General features: G+C 49.8%; 1 protein-coding gene and 2 long non-coding RNA genes across 13 annotated transcripts in view; 1 reads left to right on the forward strand and 2 right to left on the reverse strand.

Annotated features, from left to right (window-relative positions):
- Positions 1-5,850, reverse strand: part of LOC118351261 (uncharacterized) — a 38,674-nt gene extending 32,824 nt beyond the window's left edge. Inside the window, exon 1 of the long non-coding RNA XR_007403150.1 lies at positions 5,744-5,850. This is a non-coding gene — a long non-coding RNA (uncharacterized LOC118351261). The remainder of the gene's footprint in view (positions 1-5,743) is intronic.
- PLB1 (phospholipase B1) overlaps positions 1-20,167 on the forward strand; it is a 137,472-nt gene that overhangs the window by 112,995 nt on the left and 4,310 nt on the right. For 3 of the 6 annotated variants that reach the window (XM_025454299.3, XM_035700997.2, XM_025454300.3), the window contains 12 exons: positions 2,904-2,964; positions 3,498-3,556; positions 5,223-5,290; positions 5,534-5,577; positions 5,773-5,872; positions 9,600-9,651; positions 10,605-10,685; positions 12,076-12,141; positions 12,666-12,760; positions 14,021-14,102; positions 15,091-15,195; positions 15,683-15,778. In XM_025454299.3, coding sequence (XP_025310084.3) covers positions 2,904-2,964; positions 3,498-3,556; positions 5,223-5,290; positions 5,534-5,577; positions 5,773-5,872; positions 9,600-9,651; positions 10,605-10,685; positions 12,076-12,141; positions 12,666-12,760; positions 14,021-14,102; positions 15,091-15,195; positions 15,683-15,778 — 909 coding nt within the window. Of the gene's footprint in view, positions 1-2,903; positions 2,965-3,497; positions 3,557-5,222; positions 5,291-5,533; positions 5,578-5,772; positions 5,873-9,599; positions 9,652-10,604; positions 10,686-11,530; positions 12,142-12,665; positions 12,761-14,020; positions 14,103-14,738; positions 14,877-15,090; positions 15,196-15,682; positions 15,779-20,167 lie in introns of those variants that run through there. The other 3 variants (XR_003139840.3, XM_049095932.1, XM_049095933.1) reach the window with 3 other exon arrangements.
- The window catches only part of LOC125752806 (uncharacterized), a 145,040-nt gene continuing 139,524 nt past the window's right edge, over positions 14,652-20,167 (reverse strand). For all 6 annotated transcript variants that reach the window (XR_007403149.1, XR_007403147.1, XR_007403144.1 and 3 more), the window contains one exon: positions 14,652-16,061. This is a non-coding gene — a long non-coding RNA (uncharacterized LOC125752806). The remainder of the gene's footprint in view (positions 16,062-20,167) is intronic.

A 20,167-nucleotide genomic window follows, 5' to 3' on the forward strand; every position in this document is an offset into this window, starting at 1 on the left:
AGCTCTGAGGAACCCCAAAAGATGCAAAGCCCATGGCTTTAGTGACTGCTATTCCAAAGATGGCCTGGGAGATCCTGGGCCACACCAGGCCTTACAGTGCAGGCCCGTTCCAGACCAGAGCTGTCAGCCACCAGGACAGGGGCTCAATCAACAGTTTCAGCCAAGTACCTATGGTATTTACAGTCTCGTGCTAGGGGCTGGTGGGAATTCTTGGGAAGTTAGAGGTCATTCCATACTGAGCATCTTCTCTGTCATCATACTGGCAGTGTTCCAGGGAGATAGAGCAGGAGACCAGATGATGAGTCCTACCCCTCAAGGAGCTTACAGTCTGCTGGAAGAGGCATCCAATAAATAGCTCAACATGACCATTTCAGCTGTGGGGACAGCTGTGAGGAAGGTGGTGGGAGAAAGCATGATGGGCCAAAGGAGAGACGCCAAGTTCCCACGAGCTATGCAGGTCAGGTCTCTCTGAGGAGGGGAGATGTGAGCTGGGATGTGCACAATGAGAAGACTCTGTCCATCTGGAGAGCCAGAGGTGGAGTCCCAGGCAGGTGTATGAGTGCAAAGGTTCAGAAGTGAGACTCAGCTGGGATATTAGAGGAAGAGAAAGAAGGTCAGAGTGGCTTGTGGGTATGCAAATAAGGTGGAGAGTGGGGAGAGGAGATCAGAGGGATTGTCAAGGCCCAGGTCACACGGAATCTCAGTCTCTGAGAAAGAAGGTGGGGCTTCAGGTGGAAAGATGTGGGAAACCACTGGAGGTCCCAGGAGAGGGGGACACCACCTGGTACACCTTATTAAAACATCTCCCTGACCAGTGTGGAAAATGGATTGAGAGCAGCAGGAATGATTGAGGACAGAGCTTTATAAGCCAGCTGGAGTACTATGAGACTAACTTATATGCAACCATTGGAGGACTGTTAGATGCTGAACTCTGGGGAATGAGCCATGAGAGCTTCATGGCTGAAGTAAAACCACTGCCCAGCTTTCCTGGATCCTCTCTCAGCCCAGTGGAGGGCTTGTCCCAGGCAAACCATGGACCAAATCCACTAGAACTGAAATGTCAGCTGCATCTTGTCAATCCAGCACTTCTTTCTTTACCCTCTTATTGATTTATTGGGTTCCTACGTGGGGTAGGCACTGTGCCAAGTGCTGGGTACCCAAGGTGAGCAGAGTGGGTGTCTGCCCACCCTCTTAGATCTTACAGACTCGCAGACCTTTACTTCTGCTGCTAAGAGTTAAAACCCAGGCCGAGAAGGTGTTGTCGCTTACATCTTGCCATTTAAAGTAGCCCCCGACAGGCAACATCAACATTACCTGGAACTTGTTAAAAATGCAGAGTCCTGAGCACCGCCTCACCTCCGGAGACTATGGAGTCAGCATCTGCATTTAACATCAAGACCCCCTCCCAGGGGATTTAGGTGCACTGCTATAGAGTACAGGGTGGGCTTCTCCCCTTATGACAGAGGAGCATGCTCAAAGTCCAGCCTGTGTCTTAATCTGCATGGGATGTGCATGTCTCTGGCTCACCAGATATCTGAGATACTTCTCATGTTCACGGCTATGGAACTTTTTCTTTTCAACTACTTTTCCCTGGATATTTGTCGCCTGCACACAAGTGTGTTCTTGATTTCAAAAGAATTTCCACATCAGCCTGATGAATTGAACAATCTCTTGGAATAAACTAAAGTATATCAGATTAAGCAAATAATTTTTTTAAAGATTTTATTTATTCATGAGAGAGAGAGAGAGGCAGAGGGAGAAGCAGGCTCCATGCAGGGAGCCTGATGTGGGACTCAATCCCGGGACTCCAGGATCACGCCCTGGGCCTAAGGCAGGCGCTCAACTGCTGAGCCACCCAGGCATCCCAAGCAAATAATATTTATTTGTTTATTTTTCCAAGCAAATAATATTTAAAGGGCATTTCATTATTTGCTCCCTTGGGAGAGGAGACTTTTTTTGGGGGGGGGGGAGGAGGGAGGAGACTTTTTGATAAGGCTTGTCTTTAACATCTTCTGACTAAACAGAAGAGATGAGTTCCCAAAGCCTCTGGCAATCACATCCCCAGAGAATCAGTCGCACAGTTATCACCTGCTTGCAAAGCCTTACTGTGCATTCAGCACTGGGCTTGTCCTTCAGCCCCTCCTGGGGACATGCAAGTATTTGGGACTCTAGGGAAGAGACTCTATTTCTCCTCCAACTTACTAACACCGGTCATTTCTGTGCCTCTGCTTCCCACCTCATCCCTTCCTCCAGTACCTGGAAAATGTGCTCTGCATCCCAGAGACAAGGGAATTTGACTAAAGGCATCCAGGCTACATAGGCACTAACGTATACACACATAAGGAACGGGTTGGCTATTAAGTTAAACTCGCAAAAACGTAGATGCATGTATATAGAAGATGTGCAAAAGCCAGGAGTTTTATAATTATAAAAATTTCATGGTATTTTCCTAAAAATATTCCAATTTTTGTTGCAGCCCAGCATTATAATCAGTGTCCATTAGCTTCATTGTTAAACAGCAACACCAAAACCTATGTGTGATCTTCTATGAGGCATCCAGGTCTACATTCCTTTGGGAGATCACCCATGTAGCACTTCACTCTTCCCCCATCCCTTTGCTCTGGCTGCCAGCTCCACGTAAGTTGAGATGGGAAAAGCTGTATGAGCAGCATACGTGTGCCCCACGTATAATGTGTTTTGTGCATAGGGGCGGGCAGATGCCCAGTTTCTCCTAATTCCCCTCTCAGACCATCTATAATGAACAGTTTTTGCCCACACATGATCCCTAGGGGGGCGTAGTTCTAGCCTCCACCAAAAACTCCTTAGTTACTTCTCCTTGTTCTCAAGCTATCCTCCCTGCGCAGTGAGTGCTGGGCATTGTATCTTTCCTCCTGTTAATTTAGAACTGGGGCAGCGACTTCCTGTGTACAGAGTGGACTCCTTCCAACAGTGTCCCCACTTCAGGTGAGTGAAAACATCATCATTACCCCCTGCAGCTAAGGACTTGGCTAAGTGTCGAGTTGGTGGGACACCTGACAGACACACCTCAGGGCTTTGAGGCGAACTTGCAGATTCCCATGCAATGCAGCCCAGATCGTGGGCAGCCCACGAGAAGCCTGTGACCACCTGGGCTCTCCACAGCTCACACTTCTCGTCTCCATTTGTTTAGTCCCCGTGGCAGGCCCTAGGCCTCCTCCCCCAGCAGGGAAGGTACAGTCAGGGATGGTGTCCCATCTGCCTATGCTCACAACTCCCGCAGCTAGCACCTCCCTGGACCACCCCAGCATGAATGTGGCTCCTCTCACAATGGACAGTAGCCATCAAGCCCATTATCTTCAGTGCCTTGGTTGCTCCAAACGGATGAAAGAGGCAAATTGGCTAAACCTTAGGTTAGAAAGAAGCCTATGGGACTGGAGCAGAATCTGACTCCTAGGCAAGCATATACTTTAAAAGGAAGACTCCCCATGACCATCTGTCATTTTGCCCATCTCCCCTAGTCCACGTGCTCCGGCCAGGAGACATCAAAGTGGTGGCTGCCATGGGTGACGCGCTGACTGTGAGTACTGAGCTGGGACGGGCCCTGGGCACCCCGGAACCCAGCCAGGCCCTGCACTGAATGCGTTCTTTCTCCACACTGGCTCTGCGTTCAGCATTTAGCTAACAAGATTGAGAACCTACCTGTGTCAGGCACTGAAATACCACCAGGCAGCCACAAAACCTCACTGGGCAATCTAGAATGTTCTTCCCTCTGCCCTTTGACAGACCTGTTCAAATATCAACTCTTCTATGACACTGTGCCCCTCCATCCCTGCTTCCCCGCTGTTTCCAAGCATTTCATCTGCATGTTATGGCAGATTTATCTGAGAATGCCCGCCTTTATCAGGAAAATCATCTCCAACTACCCAGGCTCACAGAGTAGGGGGTGGGAGATTACCCACACACTGCCCAGCGCCTCCCCACCCCATTTTAAGATGTGTTCTTTGGAGTAGAAGGAGCCCAATTCCTACATATAGTGTAGTTTCTCTACACGAATTATATTAGCCAACTATGTAGCTATTGCTCTACACAAGACATTCTGCTAATAATTCTGAGATGTAGTCATAACCCTTCAGAAACTTGTCAAGCTGGGAAAATAAGCAATTTATGCAGAAGGAGATACGTAATCATGTAGGTGACACATAGGCTTTTCAGATCGGGTTCTTGTTTCTAGAAAAACAACTTCCCCATGTGTGTATGAACATGGTTAATTTTGATATAAACGTGAAGAAAGCTCTGGGAGGATATAGCCCAGGGTCTTAAGCATTAATTAGCTCTGGTGATGTGTACATGTGGGTAAGGGGCAAGGAAAGGATCTAGAACCTGTGGCAGAAGGTGAGATGAATAAGGTAGGGGTAGATTATTAATGTTTAAAGGAATCTTTGTATCATTTCACTAGCTATGGTGAATATGTATTTTGTAAGTTTCAAAGAGGAATTTCTCTTTTTTTAAGTTAAGGCATTTAGAGAAAGCTACATACAGGAGATAGAAACTGAGAAGGGATGGGAGAAGGAAGAGATTTAAGGGCTGGAAAGGAGGGAGCTCAGCATTCACAAAAGGGATAGAATGGGTGGCAACTGAGTAGGGCTGGTCCAAGGCCCTCCTGTTTCAGATTGATTTGCTTACACCTGAGGGTTTGTGTGGACCAGAAAGCAGAGACTGAACTAGGGAAAGGAAATGGGAACCAGACTATGGTGAATTGAGAATGTTAGTGAAAGGGTTTGGCTTGGACCCATGGGTAAGAGAGACCCACTGAAAGGCAAAACCCAGCAGGGGTTGGGGATGTAAAGAAAGAGGTGGGCTCAGACGAGCTGGTGGGCACTCCAGTGGGAAGGGAAGATGGAGACAGTGGGGTCAGGTGGGAGGCCAGAGTGCTGTCCATGGCAAGGAGGTGAGAGCCTCACCTAGGAATGTAGCACAGAGGACAAAAAGAAAGGGTGGAAGCTCGAGAGGTTGGGAGGGAAGAATCTTGGTCCTTCCAGGCCTTAGGTACTAGTTGTGTGTAGAGGAGGGGGGAGTCCAGACAATGCAGAGATCACATGGCCTGGAGAAACCCTGGTACCATCCTCAGAAAAGATAAATCCAGGTCCCAGCTGCTCTGCCAGGGTCTTGGGGGCCCTTCTCAGCACCTTTGGCCTGGGCCTGGGCCCAGCACAGTTCTGGAGGCTTCTCTCTGCCTTTCATAGACAGCATTCAGAGCCCGATCAAGCAACTCCAGCGACCTATCCACATCCTGGAGGGGACTCTCTTGGAGGTGAGGATGTTCTCCACTCATTTTCAATTGATGATGTTCCCCTGGGCACCCCTCCAGAGATGAGCCTGGGTTCCCAGGCTCTGGCCCTAGAGGCAAGGAGGCTCCCTGATGCTCCTGTCAGTCCTGAGCATGGTGGGAACCACATGCCGGGGGCAGACTCAGAAATGTTCTGACTTGGAAATGTGATGGCTGATGGAGTGGCAGGCCAGGGTCATCCTAACTCATGTGCTTTCTCTTTCTCAGCATTGGAGGGGACGGCATCTTGGACACCCACACCACACTGCCCAGTAAGTAGCAACATTGAAGTGCCATTGCTACAGCTGGGCCAGGGCCTCCCCCAACCCCGAGCAAGGGCTGAGAAGTGATCTGCAGCGAGGGAAGTCAGCCAGCCCTGAAAAGACCCAGAATCAGCCTACCCCACCCCTGAGCCCCAAGGCCCCCTTCCCCTCTCACCTTTGCTGTCTGCTTCACCCTTTTAAAAGACATTTTGAAGAAGTTCAACCCTCACATCCTCGGGTTCTCCACCGGTACCCTAGAGGAGACAGCAGGGCTGAATGTAGCCATGGAAGGAGCCAGAGCTAGGTGAGTAGCTGTGGGTACAGGAGGGGGCAGAGGAGAGCCTGAGAGATCAGGGTGGGGAATGGGAGGAGGAGAGAAGGGTGCTGTCTGGGAGCCTGGGCCCAGATGGGCCATGAAAGTGGCTGTGCACAGAGCCCTGCTGCGTGCCCGACCCCTCACGTGGGTTACCTCCCGGAATCCTCACACCTTTGAGGGGGTTACCAGCAGGAAGACACTGAGACTTAGAAGGTTTCCCAAATGGCCCAAATGACAGGCCCCCTGGGCTGTCACCCCGGCAGCAGGAGCACCTGCTGACTCCAGCCAACCTCCTGGCCCCAGGGAGGCTGGGAACCAGTGTGCAGCCTGCTGAGAACTCACAGCCCGGCCCCATGGACAGCCACCCTCCCTCTCTCCACCCTCACCTCGGAACCTAGAGTCCTTGAGTCTGAGAGAGCTGTATTTTGACACTGGGGGGTTAGATGTTAAGGCCCCCAGAACAGCATGGTGGCTGTTTGTTTTCACTCCGATTTCTGTCGTTGACAACAACCCAGATAATTAACGCTGGAATGCCTGACAGAGTTCATTGATTTTTCTGCACAGAGTGTGCTGGGTATTTGCTTTGTAGAAGGATTGCTGCGCTCAGATCACCAGGGAAACGACACTGGCTTGACTCATTCTGTTTACACGGAGCGTTCCTTTCCGACGTGGTAAGGAGGGCCCCACGCTCCGAGTGAGTCTCTGAGCCACAGGAAGCCGGGGCAGTTCCTCAACGTCAGAAGCAGGAAGAACTTATTTTTCTGCAAAAGAGCTGGGCTTCACAGGGCCATAAAATCAACATCTCATCACTGTTGTTGCTGTCATTGTCACCACCACCACCATCATCATTCTACTATTAATTACACAGCCCGGCTCTATTAATCAGGGGCGGATTCCTCAGCCTGCTGACATTTGGCCCCTTTCTTGCTTTACTTCTCTTACCACCTGCTCCTTTGAGTGCTGCTCGGTGCCTCCACCAGGAGCCAGGGAGGGGAGGTAGCTGAGACTCGCAGCTCCTTGCTAGCATCTCTGATGTCCAGTGATAAGGGAAAGGGGAGCAAGCCATTGACTTAAGTAAGCAAGGTTTGAAAGTTGTTCTTAACCCTCCTCTCTCTGCAGTGTCATTTAGTATGGTGCCAGATAAGGATGAGTGCCCCTCAAGAGAAAGATAAATACCACAGAAGGGCAACTGGGATAATGAGACCTGGGGTCAGACCGTCTGTGTTCAGATCCTGGCTCCACAGACTTGCTAGCTCTGTGACCTTGGGCAAGCCACTTATCGTCTCAGTCTTAGTTTCCTCATCCATAAATTTGAGATAATAATAGTACTATTTCTCAGCGTTGTCATAAGAATTAAATGAGATTAATGACCTACGGAAAATACAGAGTATATTATCTAATGCATGTACCCCCCAAAAATATTTGTCATTATTAGGAATATTTTAGTTTCAAAGGTTTTTTTTTTTAAGATTTATTTATTTATTCATAAGAGACACAAAGAGAGGCAGAGACACAGGGGGAAAAGCTCCCTGTGGGGAGCCTGATGTGGGACTCAATCCCCAGACCTGGATCATGCTCTGAGTCGAAGGCAGACGTCCAACCACTGAGCCACCCGGGCATCCCTAGTCTCAAAGTTTTTTTCAACATCTAACTTCCATCACTCAGTAAGCAAAAAGTCACAGAAGTCTGCAAAGGACTGAGCCCCAAGGTAGTTACTAAAAGATATAAAAGGATCAAAAGGTGAATTCCTTGCCTATTCAAAGAGTTTGCTGTCTAGTTTAAGGAGACTAAACAGGATGTAACTTTTAGAAAAAAAGTGTTGCATATGGCAACAGTGCAGACTGCAGTGACTTTGTATTTCCGAGTAGTAGGAAAGAGAACAGTGTGATGTGTGAGCTGGGCAGCCCAAATACAGGTGCAGACCCAGAGGGAACCCCAGGACTCCTGTCGTCCAACTTCCTCATTTGAAAGATGAAGAAATTCGACCCTAGCAGGGTTCCGTAACCTGGGTGAGCTCACACAGCAAGTTAGTCACCAAGTTGGAGGAGAACCCAAAACTTCCAGAGCAGTGCTCTTCACTCCAGGACTGGAAAAGGAAATAGAAGAGGTGGATAAAGGTGCTGAGAGAGAAGGTTCACCAGGGAGGTTGGACTTGCTCTGAGCCTGTAGGGTGTGAAGAACACAGCTGGGAAGAGGGGAGGAAGTGGGCACTCCTAACTTCCCCTCACACTCATGAGGGCTTATCACCCATGACTTCCCCTTCTCACATCTTGAGCCTACTGGAAGGTAATAGACACTTCTGGGGTCCCTTTTACCCGGGACAGGCTTGATTTCTAGCTTCCCAATGTATTGCATCAATAGCAATAATCCGTGGGCTGTGATTCTGGATATATAAATGAGAAATAGGGGCAGGGGAGGTACCATGTGTGCTCAGCCATGTGCCCAGCTCATCATGGACAGGCGAAGATTTAAAATACCCATCTTCTACCAGTTACTGCTTTTATGACCCCTTCCACAGGAACCTCCAATGGCTGTGCCCCTTTTCGGACATAGCTTTTCAAATACTTACCTGTTTTTAAAAACCAGGTTTATTGAAGTATAACTTCTCTGCACTTCACTGCACATATTTAATGTATACAATTTGATAAGCCTGGCATATGTACATAGCTGTTAAACCATCACTGGAATCCACATAACACCTATCACATCCAAAAGTTTCCCTGTGCCCTTCGTTTTTTTTTGTTTGTTTGTTTTGTTTTGTTTTCCCCCCTGTGCCCTTTGTAATCCATCTCTCCCTCCTGCTGCTCCCATCTCTACCCCACTCCCTGGGCCCCAGGTAGCCACTGACCTGCTTTCTGTCTCTAGAGATCAGTTTCATCTTCTAGAATGTTATGTGAATGGAATCCTCCACTAGGTACTCCTAACTTCAGTCACCTGGCAAGTCATTTTGAGACGCACTCATGTTGTGTGTATCAGCACTTCATTCGTCTTTACTGCTGAGTACTGTTCCATCAACATGCTTAGCTCTTACCCAGAGTGTTCATTTTCCATATTCGTGGCAGACATCTGGAAGATGAAGGGAAAGCTAATCCTGTCCGGATTTGTCTCCCTGGCCCCCTCCCCCCAGCTTCTTGTGCTGGCAGGGAGAAAGATCTAGAAGATGGGGAATGGTGTAGAAGTCCAAAGTAAGTAGAGTAGAAAAAAGGATTAAAGGAACAGAGAGTGGGATTTAGAAGTGAAGGTTAAGGAGTCATGACGCCTGAAAAGAAAAAGGCAGAGGGATAATTTAAGGCTGTGACTTTTTTCAAATATACAAAAGGTTATTTTTAAAACAGGCAGCCGAATAAGATCTGAACAGTCTCAGCTTGCAGTGAAAGAGCTGAGTGGAATGTAAGGGATCATCCCTCCGGGAAAGCTGACCAAATCCCAACCCCAGTGGCTGTGGGGGAGGACCAGGCCTGCAGAAGGAGGTTGCTGGATGCACACTAGCCCTTGGCAGGGTCTGCATCTGTGTGGCTTCGAGGTCCCTGGCCAATCTTCAATTTTTACTAGGTTGAGATTTCTTGAGACTCGAAAAGCCTTAGGATGCATTCTGAAGGAATAAGCTTTATATGAATTTCTCTCCTTGAAGCACCTGTGTCACCAGGCCCAAATCCTACAGCCTGAGCTCTTGCTTTGCAGCCAGCTCTGAAGTTCCTTTCTCTTCCTCATCTAGGGACATGCCAGCCCAGGCCCGGGACCTGGTGGAGCGAATGAAAAACCACCCCGTGAGTACAGGACCCTGGGCCACTCTGAAAGGGCTGTTTCCAGCTATCTGGAGTGGGTTGCATTGGCCCCAAAAGGGCCCGCTCTGCACCATTTAAGCCCCTGCTGGTCTTGAAGAGGCATCAAATGAGCCTGGGGAAGCAGGCCTTACCACCGATGCACCCTGTCTGCTGCCCCTTCCTGACCCAGGCTCTGTACCCCACCCCGAGGTCATCACAGGAGAGAGCGGAGCTGGCCTTGGCCTTTGGCAGTTTCCCACCTTTCCCAAGAATTGGCTTTGCGGAGCCCTATTATGTAAACTCTGAATTCTAAAAATAGGCTGCTCATTCCAATCCTTCCTCCTTCCCGCTCACCCAGCCCCTCGAAGATTTCTCACTGGCACTTGTAAAAATGCTTTGTGTTTAGGCCTTAGAATTCAGAATTCAGCGCCTGGCAGGACTCCTGTTATGGTGGTGGCTTAGCCGAAGGCAGGCTCCTTGAGGGCCTCCCCGTTCCCCCCACCCCTTCCTCCAGGCCAGGTTCTTCCTCCTGTCTCCACCAGTCCCCTCTCCCTGGACTCAGACCAGAAGAGCTCTACCAAGAGGCAGTTCGGGGCTTGTGTTTCTAGTTCCATCTTTTGCCTCCTGCTCCTTTGAAGGCATTTAGATCACATTTCATGGGTATGTTAATACGTTCCATGATGTACTGCAGCTTTCTTAGGATTTCAAAGGAAAAATAGTCATCCTCCCCTGTGTAAGCAGGCACACACACATGCACACACGAAGCCTGCTCTCTGGAGCTCCTTGCCAGGCACCAAGGTGAAAGTCAGAGACCCTCTACTTGGTATCTTTTCTCCACTGGGGCACAAGAGGGTGAAGTGGGGAGCAGTGCTGTCTAGCCTGGTGACCATCACTACATATGCTCCCCCTCCTCCGCCACTACTAAAGTTTGGACTCAGCGCCTTCTGTCCCTTCAGGAAATCGACCTAGAGAGTGACTGGAAGCTGATCACGCTCTTCATTGGGAGCAACGACATGTGTCATTACTGCGAGAATCCGGTAGGCCCCTGCCGAACGCCATGGAAGTTACCCTGGCCTGCTGTCCCAGGCACCCCACCCTGCCTGGGCAGACCTGGGCCTTTCCCACTGCTGAGTGGCCCCTAGGACAGTGGCTGCATTGGTTCCCCAACTCCAGAAGTGTCTAGATGCACCCAGTCTTCAGGCACTGCTCTTATGTACACAAATACTGTTCTTTGGTATCCAGTGCGTAACTAGCAAGCCTCACCCCACATGTGCTGGAATCCCTACCCATTTTTTGATGTTTTTATGGTGTGTGCGTGTGCACATATGTGCAAGGAGAGGCTGAAACGATGTCATCGACAAGGCTGGATAAAATTAAACCAGTCCCAGTAGGATGGCTTGTTGCCCCAAGAACATCGTGAGCAAACCGGCCTCAGCCAGCCGGCCTACAAACCTATTCCTGATGTTGTTTCTATGGGGAAATATGTCCAGACTTAAAGTCTTTGGGGAGCTGTAACTTTTGGAATACATCTTGTTCAAAGTTGGGGATGTCCTGTATTTTATTTGGCCAGAAAAGAGCAGCTGCCATAACTCAGACACCTCGGTAGAATGTTTGGAGTCACAGGCAGGGGAATAAAGCACGTATCACTGCTCATGGCTCAGACCATCTACTGAAGTCTGGATGAGAATTACCCTCCCCCACTCCGTAGCCTCTTCCCCTCTAGCCTCTCCATTACTGCCCAGCCTCTAGAGGCAGAAATGACCCAACCTCAAGGGATTAAATGCCATTGTGTCCTGGACTCAAGAGGGTCCAGGAGGCCAGAAGAGACCCCAGAGCTGCCTGTGGACACTTGGTAACAGGAAAATGCTTCTACTATCCCCAGAATACCAGCCCCTCCTGCAAAGTCAGATTTGTACTCCTGAAAGCATCTTTTTGTGGAAAAGACCTGAAGACCACCACCAGGATTAACTCAGGTCATGTTTTAGGAACTCAGGCTAAATCAGCCTCCAGTCGAGAAATGGGTCAGAGGAGGAGACTCTTGAACCAAGTCAAAAGGATAGAAGTTAGGGGGAGGTAATGGGGCCAGCATGGGCCATTAGCCCAAAAGAAAGAGTGTGCACTTCTCAGGGCACAGACATGGTTCAGAGGCCTGAGGCTGGTGACAGATGGGACCAGAGAAGAGGCAGGGCCCAGCACGGTCAGAGTCTGCCTCTGCATTTGAGATACTGTGGATAGAGGTGGGGTGGGGATTATTCACGGTGGCTAGTAGGGGGTCAAAGGAAGACCAGTATCCCCCAGAACAAGGGCTGGGCTTCTCAGCCTGTCTGGTACCATCCTAGCCCCACTGTGCCATCACCCCAAGCCCTCTTGTACTTGTCATAAGACCACTACCCTGGGGTTGACAAGAGCCCCCTGCTCTCTTCACAGGAAACCCGCTCAGCCGAGGAGTATGTTTGGCATATCAAACAGGCCCTGGACATCCTCTATGAGGAGGTAGGGAAGAGCAAGAGCTGGTGTCTGGGTCCCATTTCCTTCCAGCATCCAACCTTCTCCCTCACTGGGTACATCTAGGAAAGCTGTGTTCAGTGAGACACATGCTGAGCAGAGCCCCCCTGTGAGCAGACACCTGGAGGGGAGATAAGGGAGCAGGGGGCGGGGCAGATGCCAAACTCCTCTGTAAGAGAGATTCTGACTGAATTAGACTGTATTGTTGGGTGGCGAAGAGTTTGCCTCTGGAGCCAACTGGCCGAGTCTGGAGCCAGGTACGGTGGCTTCCTAGCAATGCGACTTGGGCCAACCAGCTTGTGTCTCAGCTTCCCATGCTATAAAGTGAGCCATTAAAGAAGACAGCAAATACAAGTCACATCCCCTCCTTGTGGCTCAGTTTCTTTATTGGCAAAACAACTGGGGAGGAGGAAGTTTGATTGTAGCTGAGGCCCTAGGTTCCTTCCAGTAGTAACTGATATCCCCCACAATGGCCTGGGGACTAACAGAGCTCGTCCCTCTGCTCCCCACAGCTTCCAAGGGCTTTTATCAACGTGGTAGAGGTCATGGAGTTGGCTGGCCTACACCAGAACCAAGGTGGGAAATGTGACCTGCCCCTGGCAGCTCAGTAAGTACACAGTCCCAGGGCGAGGGCGCCTGGGGACAGCAGGGCTCACAGATGCCACCATAGGCAACCATTGCGGGCTTAGCCAGGTGATCCTGTCCAAAGGACAGACCTTGGCAATTAGCCAGGGGCCTGGCAAATCATTTGGAAATACCTCTACAGTATTGAATGCCTACTGTATGCAAGTCACTTTATTTCTCTGGACCCCAGTTCGCTTTGCTGTAAAGTGAGAGGCACAGACCAATGATCCTTTAGGCCCCAATCATGGTCTCTGATTCCAAACTCCAGTGATTGCTCCGTGTTTGAGAGACAGCCTCGAACCAATGAGCTTCGGAGACAGCTGAACGTCTGTATCTGGCTCTGCCACTGAGGAGCTACAGGATTGCGCACAAGCTACATAACTTCTCTGGGCCTCTTGCTCATCATCTGTCAAATCTTGCAGAGTAGGGAGGATTGAAAGAAATGCATGTGATGTGTTTGGTCCCTGTGGGGCAGCCTTTCAGTATTAGAACAGCCTTGAAAGCCAGGCTTGGGTCTAAGGTATGTTGTACAGGAGACAAATTTCTGGCGAGGGCTGGCATTTATTAAAGCTCAGCTGTGATCCTGGAGGGAAGCTGCCATCTTCTGAGGCGACAGGGTCACCCAGAAGTCCTGTGGCTGTTGCTAGGGGAGAGGAGATTCTGAAGGGAGCTGAGGAGTCCTACCTGGGGTCAAATGGATTTGCTGGAGAGGTGACCAGCCTGTTCCCATTCTTGTTGGGCACCAGGTGGTACAGCCAATAGCTGGGAGGGGTGAATGGTCCCTCCAGAACCTTCAGATCTTCCATTCTCCCTGGTCAGTGTGTCTCAAAATAGTTGACCCTCCCAAGAGACTCCCCACTCTGGAGCCCCAAGAGTAAGTCCTAAGCTGCTGGAGATGGAGCTGGGAGGTCTGAGGAATGGGAAGAAGATAAGGCTATCATGGCTGTCTTTCCAAACCTCCAGCCCTTCCCTGGAGGAAGCCCAGGCTGGGGCAGGAGCAGCCAGGTGGCAAGGAGACCCAGATATCAGGTGCCAGCTCTCTCACCTTCTCTTTAAACATGCACTTGCTACCCCCAGTGCCCCTGAATTAGACTGTGACCTGGTTCTGGGAATCACCCAAGGCTCTGTTGTGGGGGCACCTGTGTATTTGCCATCCTCCCAAGCAAAGAGCACAGGGTCCAGGCCTCCTTCCTGGGGACGTGGGGTACTAGCAGCAGTCAGCCAACCGGGTACCTGTCCACAGGAGCAATTGCACCTGCCTCAGACGTTCCCAGGAGAATTCTCTGGAGCTGCAAGAACTGAAGCAAATGAACTGGAACTTCCAGGTGAAGCTGTACCCCCCTCCCCCGTTCCTGTCCCAGCTGGGGGCTCCCTCTATTCCCAGGGAGCAGGGGTTTGCTGAGAGGAAGGCTGCTCCCTAAAGGTAGATCATAGCCCCTGAAACATTTCTCAAGGTGAAGAGAACAATCTCCAAGGGGAAGCTGCAAGAAGCCCTGCCTCCCAGCCCTGGGGACTGGAGTAGATTCCACAGGCTGGGCACCATCCCTCACCCAGAGGAAGGAGGGGAAGTGTCCACGGCCCTGTTGGGCTCCTTCCCTCCCTTCCTCAGATCATAAGGCTTAGCCCAGCCCTGCTTACCTCCGTCCCCAATTCTGTGTCCACCTCTGCTCATGCTGTCCCCTCTTGACAGCGCCCCCTCTTCTCCCCCGAGCCCTGCTGTGACCTCTCCACCTCATGTGCAGGGCATGTCTTCCCGTCTCTTCGGAGATGCTTCCCCTGACTAAACTTTGCCCTCAGGTATCTCCCCATATCAGCTTCAGTCTACCTTCACTGGCCCTGAAGCCCTAGAGGGTTCTCATATTTTTTGCACTGCGTCTCATTTTTCCAGATTGACTGTTAAGCTTCTCGAGGAGAAGCACATCTATCCTTTTGACACAGCCGCTCATCCCCCACGTTCACAGGCATTTTGGGGAGCTGGTGTTGAAATGCTACCCATCTGAGCTGGATCTGAACTGGAACCCCATGTTCTAACTCAGCTCTTCATGCAGCAAGAATAGGGGATAAATAATCCATTCACCTTTGGCCCAAGCAGTCTGCTCACACTCAGACCGAGCCTCAGAGACTTTGAAACAGAATGGGTGGTGCTCATGCCTGGGTGCAGACGAAATGAGCACATGCATGTGCGCTAGAGGATCCCTTGAAGTCACCTCTGGCTAGGGTGGGTCCCCCCATCACCACCAACCCCAGGCAGCAGGACTAGAGCTCGTCTGCCAAGTCCTGCCAGGGGCTGAGGAACCTCTTCCCCATCCACAGAGTGGCATCTCCAGGTTGTCCTACTGGCCCCAGTACCTGCAGCGCGAGGACTTTGCGGTGGTTGTGCAGCCTTTCTTCCAAAACACTCTTGTCCCCCTGAACAGTGTAAGCTGCGGGCATTTCTGGAGGGCGCATATGTAGAGGCTCTTCTTAGGTGATGTACTTCCTTCTATAGCTGAGCTTTTTCTGACCATATGGTTCCAAGAGGGTTCCCAAAGGGTTGCTTTTTCTGTTTTCCTTTTATTTTTTTTTTTTAGTATGATTGGAACTTGTAGTTGGAAAGAAAAGGAGAAAATTAACAGTGACCCAGCTCCCCGGGCATGGTCCTGCTATTTGCTCAATTTGGATAGAATGGAAAGCTTCCTAAAGTTTTTTTCTCATGTATTAGGGCAGGGATGTAAAAGGAAAAGGGATGGACTGTGGGTAGATGCAATTCAGGTCTTTTTCAAAGTTCCAAAATTGAGGAGTTTTTCCATCAATATCTCAGCCAAGTGGCAGCAGAATCGAAAGGAATAATGCCCAGGACACCTGCAGGGGTGGGTGGTGGTACCTCTGTTCCCCAGGAACATAATCCCTTTGCTTTTGGTCACAGAGAGGGAGCGCTGACCTCACCTTCTTCTCAGAGGACTGTTTCCACTTCTCAGAACGGGGCCATGCCGAGATGGCCATTGCGCTCTGGAACAACATGGTGAGTGCCCCATACGCCGTGTCCAAGAGGGCAACCCAGGGGTGTTGACCATTCCCCAAAACAGAAAACCTGCTGGCTCCTTTCTCCCCAAAGCTCGAAATGGTGGCACAACTTATTTGTCCTGACAGATCCAACTTTTTAGCAATTCCCAGTACTGGGGCAGGGGGTACTGGGGTGGTGGTGGTGGTAGACAATCTTGTAGTCAGATAAACAAGATGAAATTGGCTTCAACCCCTTCCTATCTGACTTTGGGCAAATGTTCTCTCTTTGATCCTATCAATATCTGTTAAAAAAAAAAAAAAAAAAAAGAAGTGAAAATGACACAGATCTCAGAAAATTGAGGTAACATGTGCATAGCACCCAACACAATCCTTAGCATTCAAAGAATGCCAGGCCCCATTACCCTAGTCTCAACATGTTCCCAATGATTATTTAAGCATCAAAAAGAAAAGAGCCACCCAGCCTGTTTCCCCAGGCTATCACCTATTCCAATCTTTTCTTATGAGGATCATGGGGACCGTAGGAAATGCACATACAGCTGAGGGGCCACCTGGCCTTGTGCCCTGCCTCTTCGGGCTGGCCACTCCTCTGCAATCAGCCCTGCTGGCACAGAGCTTGACCAGTAACCCCAATAGCTGTATCCTGTTGCACAGAGCAAATGAAATGCCTTTCCAATCCAGTGGCTTCTTTTGATCTTGGCTCAGCGGGTAACCCAATCCCCACCCCAACCTGCATTCCCCCATTTCTCCCATGGTGACTAAACAAATCCACACTCTTGCTTTTACTGCAGTTTCGGGCTGGCTGCCTCTCTGCCAGGATTTCCCTGTGCAAATATTCCCACACCTGCCGCCTCATCCGGCAGGCCCAGCGCTGCCTTCCCCTTAGCCACACCACCTCCTCTCCCCAGAGCAGCATGCCAGCAGGTTCCATCCTTGGCCCAGTTAATCACAGACTCAGCCTTCCTCTCCCTTTGTTTTCCTGCTGTTGACACCACATTCTGCCCACTGCTAAAGCTTTCGTCACACTCTGTCAGCCCAGGACTCGGAACTACAGTCAAAACATCTTTGAATTCCCTCCCACCCAACCTCCACGGGGATCTTGTTCTCCAAAGTTTGCACAATATCATTCCTGAGAGCAGTTTTGAAGTCCAGTTGTCCTTCACTGATGGAGTCCCATGACTTTAATCCCTCTCCCCAATGAGTGGGTATCTGTGCACTGATTTGTACCCCCCCCCCCCAAGAGCTCAGGGGGATCCACAGATTCTTTTTTTTTTTTTTTTTTAAGATTTTATTTATTTATGAGCGACACACAGAGAAAGAGAGAGGCAGAGACACAGGCAGAGGGAGAAGCAGGCTGCATGCAGGGAGCCCGACGTGGGACTCGATCCCAGGTCTCCAGGATCATGCCCCGGGCTGCAGGCGGCGCTAAACCACTGCGCACCACTGGGGCTGCCCAGATCCACAGATTTTAAGAAGGGCCTGAGATGCTAAAGCCCCTTCACCTTTCCTTCTCAGCATTTCCATCAGGGTAGGCGTGGTCTTCCTACCTGCGGCACTCCCAGCCCACGTAATGCCCTGGTGCTCCAGGAGTTTTCTGGGGCATGATGACCAGATCAATGACCTGAACACAGTCAGGCCTATTGGTCTTGGTTTCTTTCTGCATGAATTAACAACACAGCTCTAGTCTCCTCTTCCAAAGCAGCTGGGTGGTTCTCCCCATTGGCCCAGGCCTGAGGCTTTTATACATAAAGGCAAGTGGGAGGGGATAAGGTAGGAAAACAAAAGGTGAACGCTGCCATGGAGCCATATTGGTAACACTACCCAACCGGTTAGTCCAGGGCTCCCAGCCACCATTGTCCTACCCATGCCCCTAATTTTACAAAACAAAGCAAAACTAAATTGAAATCATCTAAGAGTGTTTTATCCTGTGCCATATAATTTGGGGGAGTAATTATATAGTCCAGTGTTTTCATCCCAAACCATCGCAGATATAAACCTATTACATCATGCCAACTTTTCAGATCACTTCCTTCTGGTGACCCCTAGAGTGACATATAGATAAGCCATTGGAACTCGAGAAGATCTTGCAGAATGCTCTGGAACTAGGGAGCTGAAGCATTTTGCCTGGGATCACACAGCCAGTTCTCGGCCAAGCAGGGATTAGAACCCACGTCAAATCTCCTAGTGTCCTGGCCACAGCACCCACCAGCCTTCCCACCCCCAACTGGGTCAGCACATATATAACCAGTGAATTCACGTCTCACTCCAAGAGTCTGATGACATAGTGTCTGCAGGCTTTGGCCAACACTCACAGGCTACCCTACTGCAGCAACAAACACACTTCTAGACTATTTCATCTCCTGCCCCTCTGCTCAACAGATTATGCCTCCTCCGGAGACCTGTGCAAAGCCAAATCCAGAAACACCAGTAGCACAAGGCAGTGTTTTCATCTTCCTTTTTCCTTCTTCTTCTTTTTTTCCCTTTCTTCCTTCTTTTCTCTGATGCCTATTTCCCACTGCTGCCTTTTCTTCCCTAAAAATCTTGCTGTCCTCTGACATTTGCATCACTCTAGGTGCTGAGTGACCTCCTAATTGATGACCCTGACTCTAATGGTTAACCATGCCATTAGAACAGCGATGCTCAGCTCTGATTAGAGGTTAGAATAATCCGGAGGTTATTAATACTGGCAGTCAGTTTGGCATAGCCATTAAGGCTGAACATCTGGATTCCCTTTGACCCCGTGATCCCATCCCTGTGTGTATCCCCAACAGAAACATACACGTGGGCTCAAACAAAAGATGCATGCTCAAACAAAAGAATTTTCACAGCAGCGCCATCCATAATCCCCAGGCAGGATGCTCCCCAAATGTGCACCAATAGAATGGATCATCAAAATGTGGCATATTTATGTAATGGAGTACCTTACAGCACAGAGAATAAGCAAACTTTAGCCAAATGCAACTAGGTCTATAAATTTCAAAAACAAGCAAATTAATATATGGTCTTTGGGTGGGGGGAAAGATAGTACTGGAAAAGAGTGGGAGGGGAGCTTCTGAGTGCTGGTAATATTCTGTACCTTAATTTGGCTGCTGGTTGCATGAGTTCCTTCATTTTACCATAATTTATCAGCTGTTCATCTATGATTTATACTTGTTTCTATATATAAGTTAGCTTCAATAAAAAATTGACTTTAAAATGATAACCCAAACACCACACTATTTAGTGCCTGGACGTCATCTCCAGAAATTCTGGATTAGTCTGGGGTAGCACCTGGGTTCAGTAGGTTGCAGAAGCTCCCCTGTATTATTATTATTGTACAGTGTTTACAAGCCACTGCATTAGATCTCTTCACTAGGGCAGCCACAGCAATCTGTTTAATTGAATATCTGACCAAACTTCCACGGCCTGCCCCTCCCCAAAGGGGAAAGGCCAGGCCCCTTAGCATAGCACACCAGGCCTTCGGAGACTTGGCCCCAATTAACCTCTCCAACAGTCACTCCCACACCCCTCTGATTGGCAGTTGGGCAGTCTAGTGAGGAGTGAAGTTTCCTGCACCACCCATGGTATCTCATGGGTCTGTGGGTCTGCTCTTGCTCATCCCCTTATTGTGGACTGCCCTTCCAACCTTCTCCTCACTAACTCGTAGCCACTTGAACATTCAAATCAGGTGCCAAAACAAACAAACAAATCAGGTGCCAGCTCCTACAGGAAGCCTTCCTTGAATCCCCAAAACAAACTAGAGGCCCACCCAGCTCACCACACCTTGCCCCAGCCCTGTTATTTGCCACATGGTTGGTATCTGCAGTATCTGGCTTAGGAAAGGTGGGTTCCAGGAGAAACAACTTCATTTCCTGTGGCCAGCCCCAAGCCTTCTTGCCTGAGCTTCTCCACTGAGGACTCTGACTCCATTTCTTCTACACATTCCCTTACCCATTGAGCATCACTATGCAGTGGGGACTACCCCAGGTGCTGGGGAACGGAACATCCTTGCACTCATGGGGAAAGGACAGACGAAATGCAACACATCAGTAAGACTGTCTGACTATATTCAGAGCTTAAAAAAAAAAAAAAAAAGGCCAGGTAATGTTACAGTAATGGTAGGTTAGAGGGAGGCATCACCAAGTGACATATGAACTGAGAACTGAATATCAAGGATCTGCCAGGCCTGCAGAGGTCTAGGGCCAGAGTTCCAGGCAGAAGAAATAGGACCTGTGCGGGCCCGAAGTCAGGAATGAGTTTGAAGTGCCTGAGCAGCATAAGGGCCAGTGTAACTAGAGGGAAGTGAGCAAGGTCAGAGGGGTGAGTAAGAGTAGGGCCAGGTCCTTGGATGGCTTCCAAAAAGGGAGCCAAAGGATCTGGTTTGCCCTCTGGCTGCCATGTGGCAGGAGAC

The sequence above is a fragment of the Canis lupus genome, chromosome 17, assembly GCF_003254725.2.
Source record: "Canis lupus dingo isolate Sandy chromosome 17, ASM325472v2, whole genome shotgun sequence".
NCBI classification, from domain to species: Eukaryota; Metazoa; Chordata; class Mammalia; order Carnivora; family Canidae; genus Canis; species Canis lupus.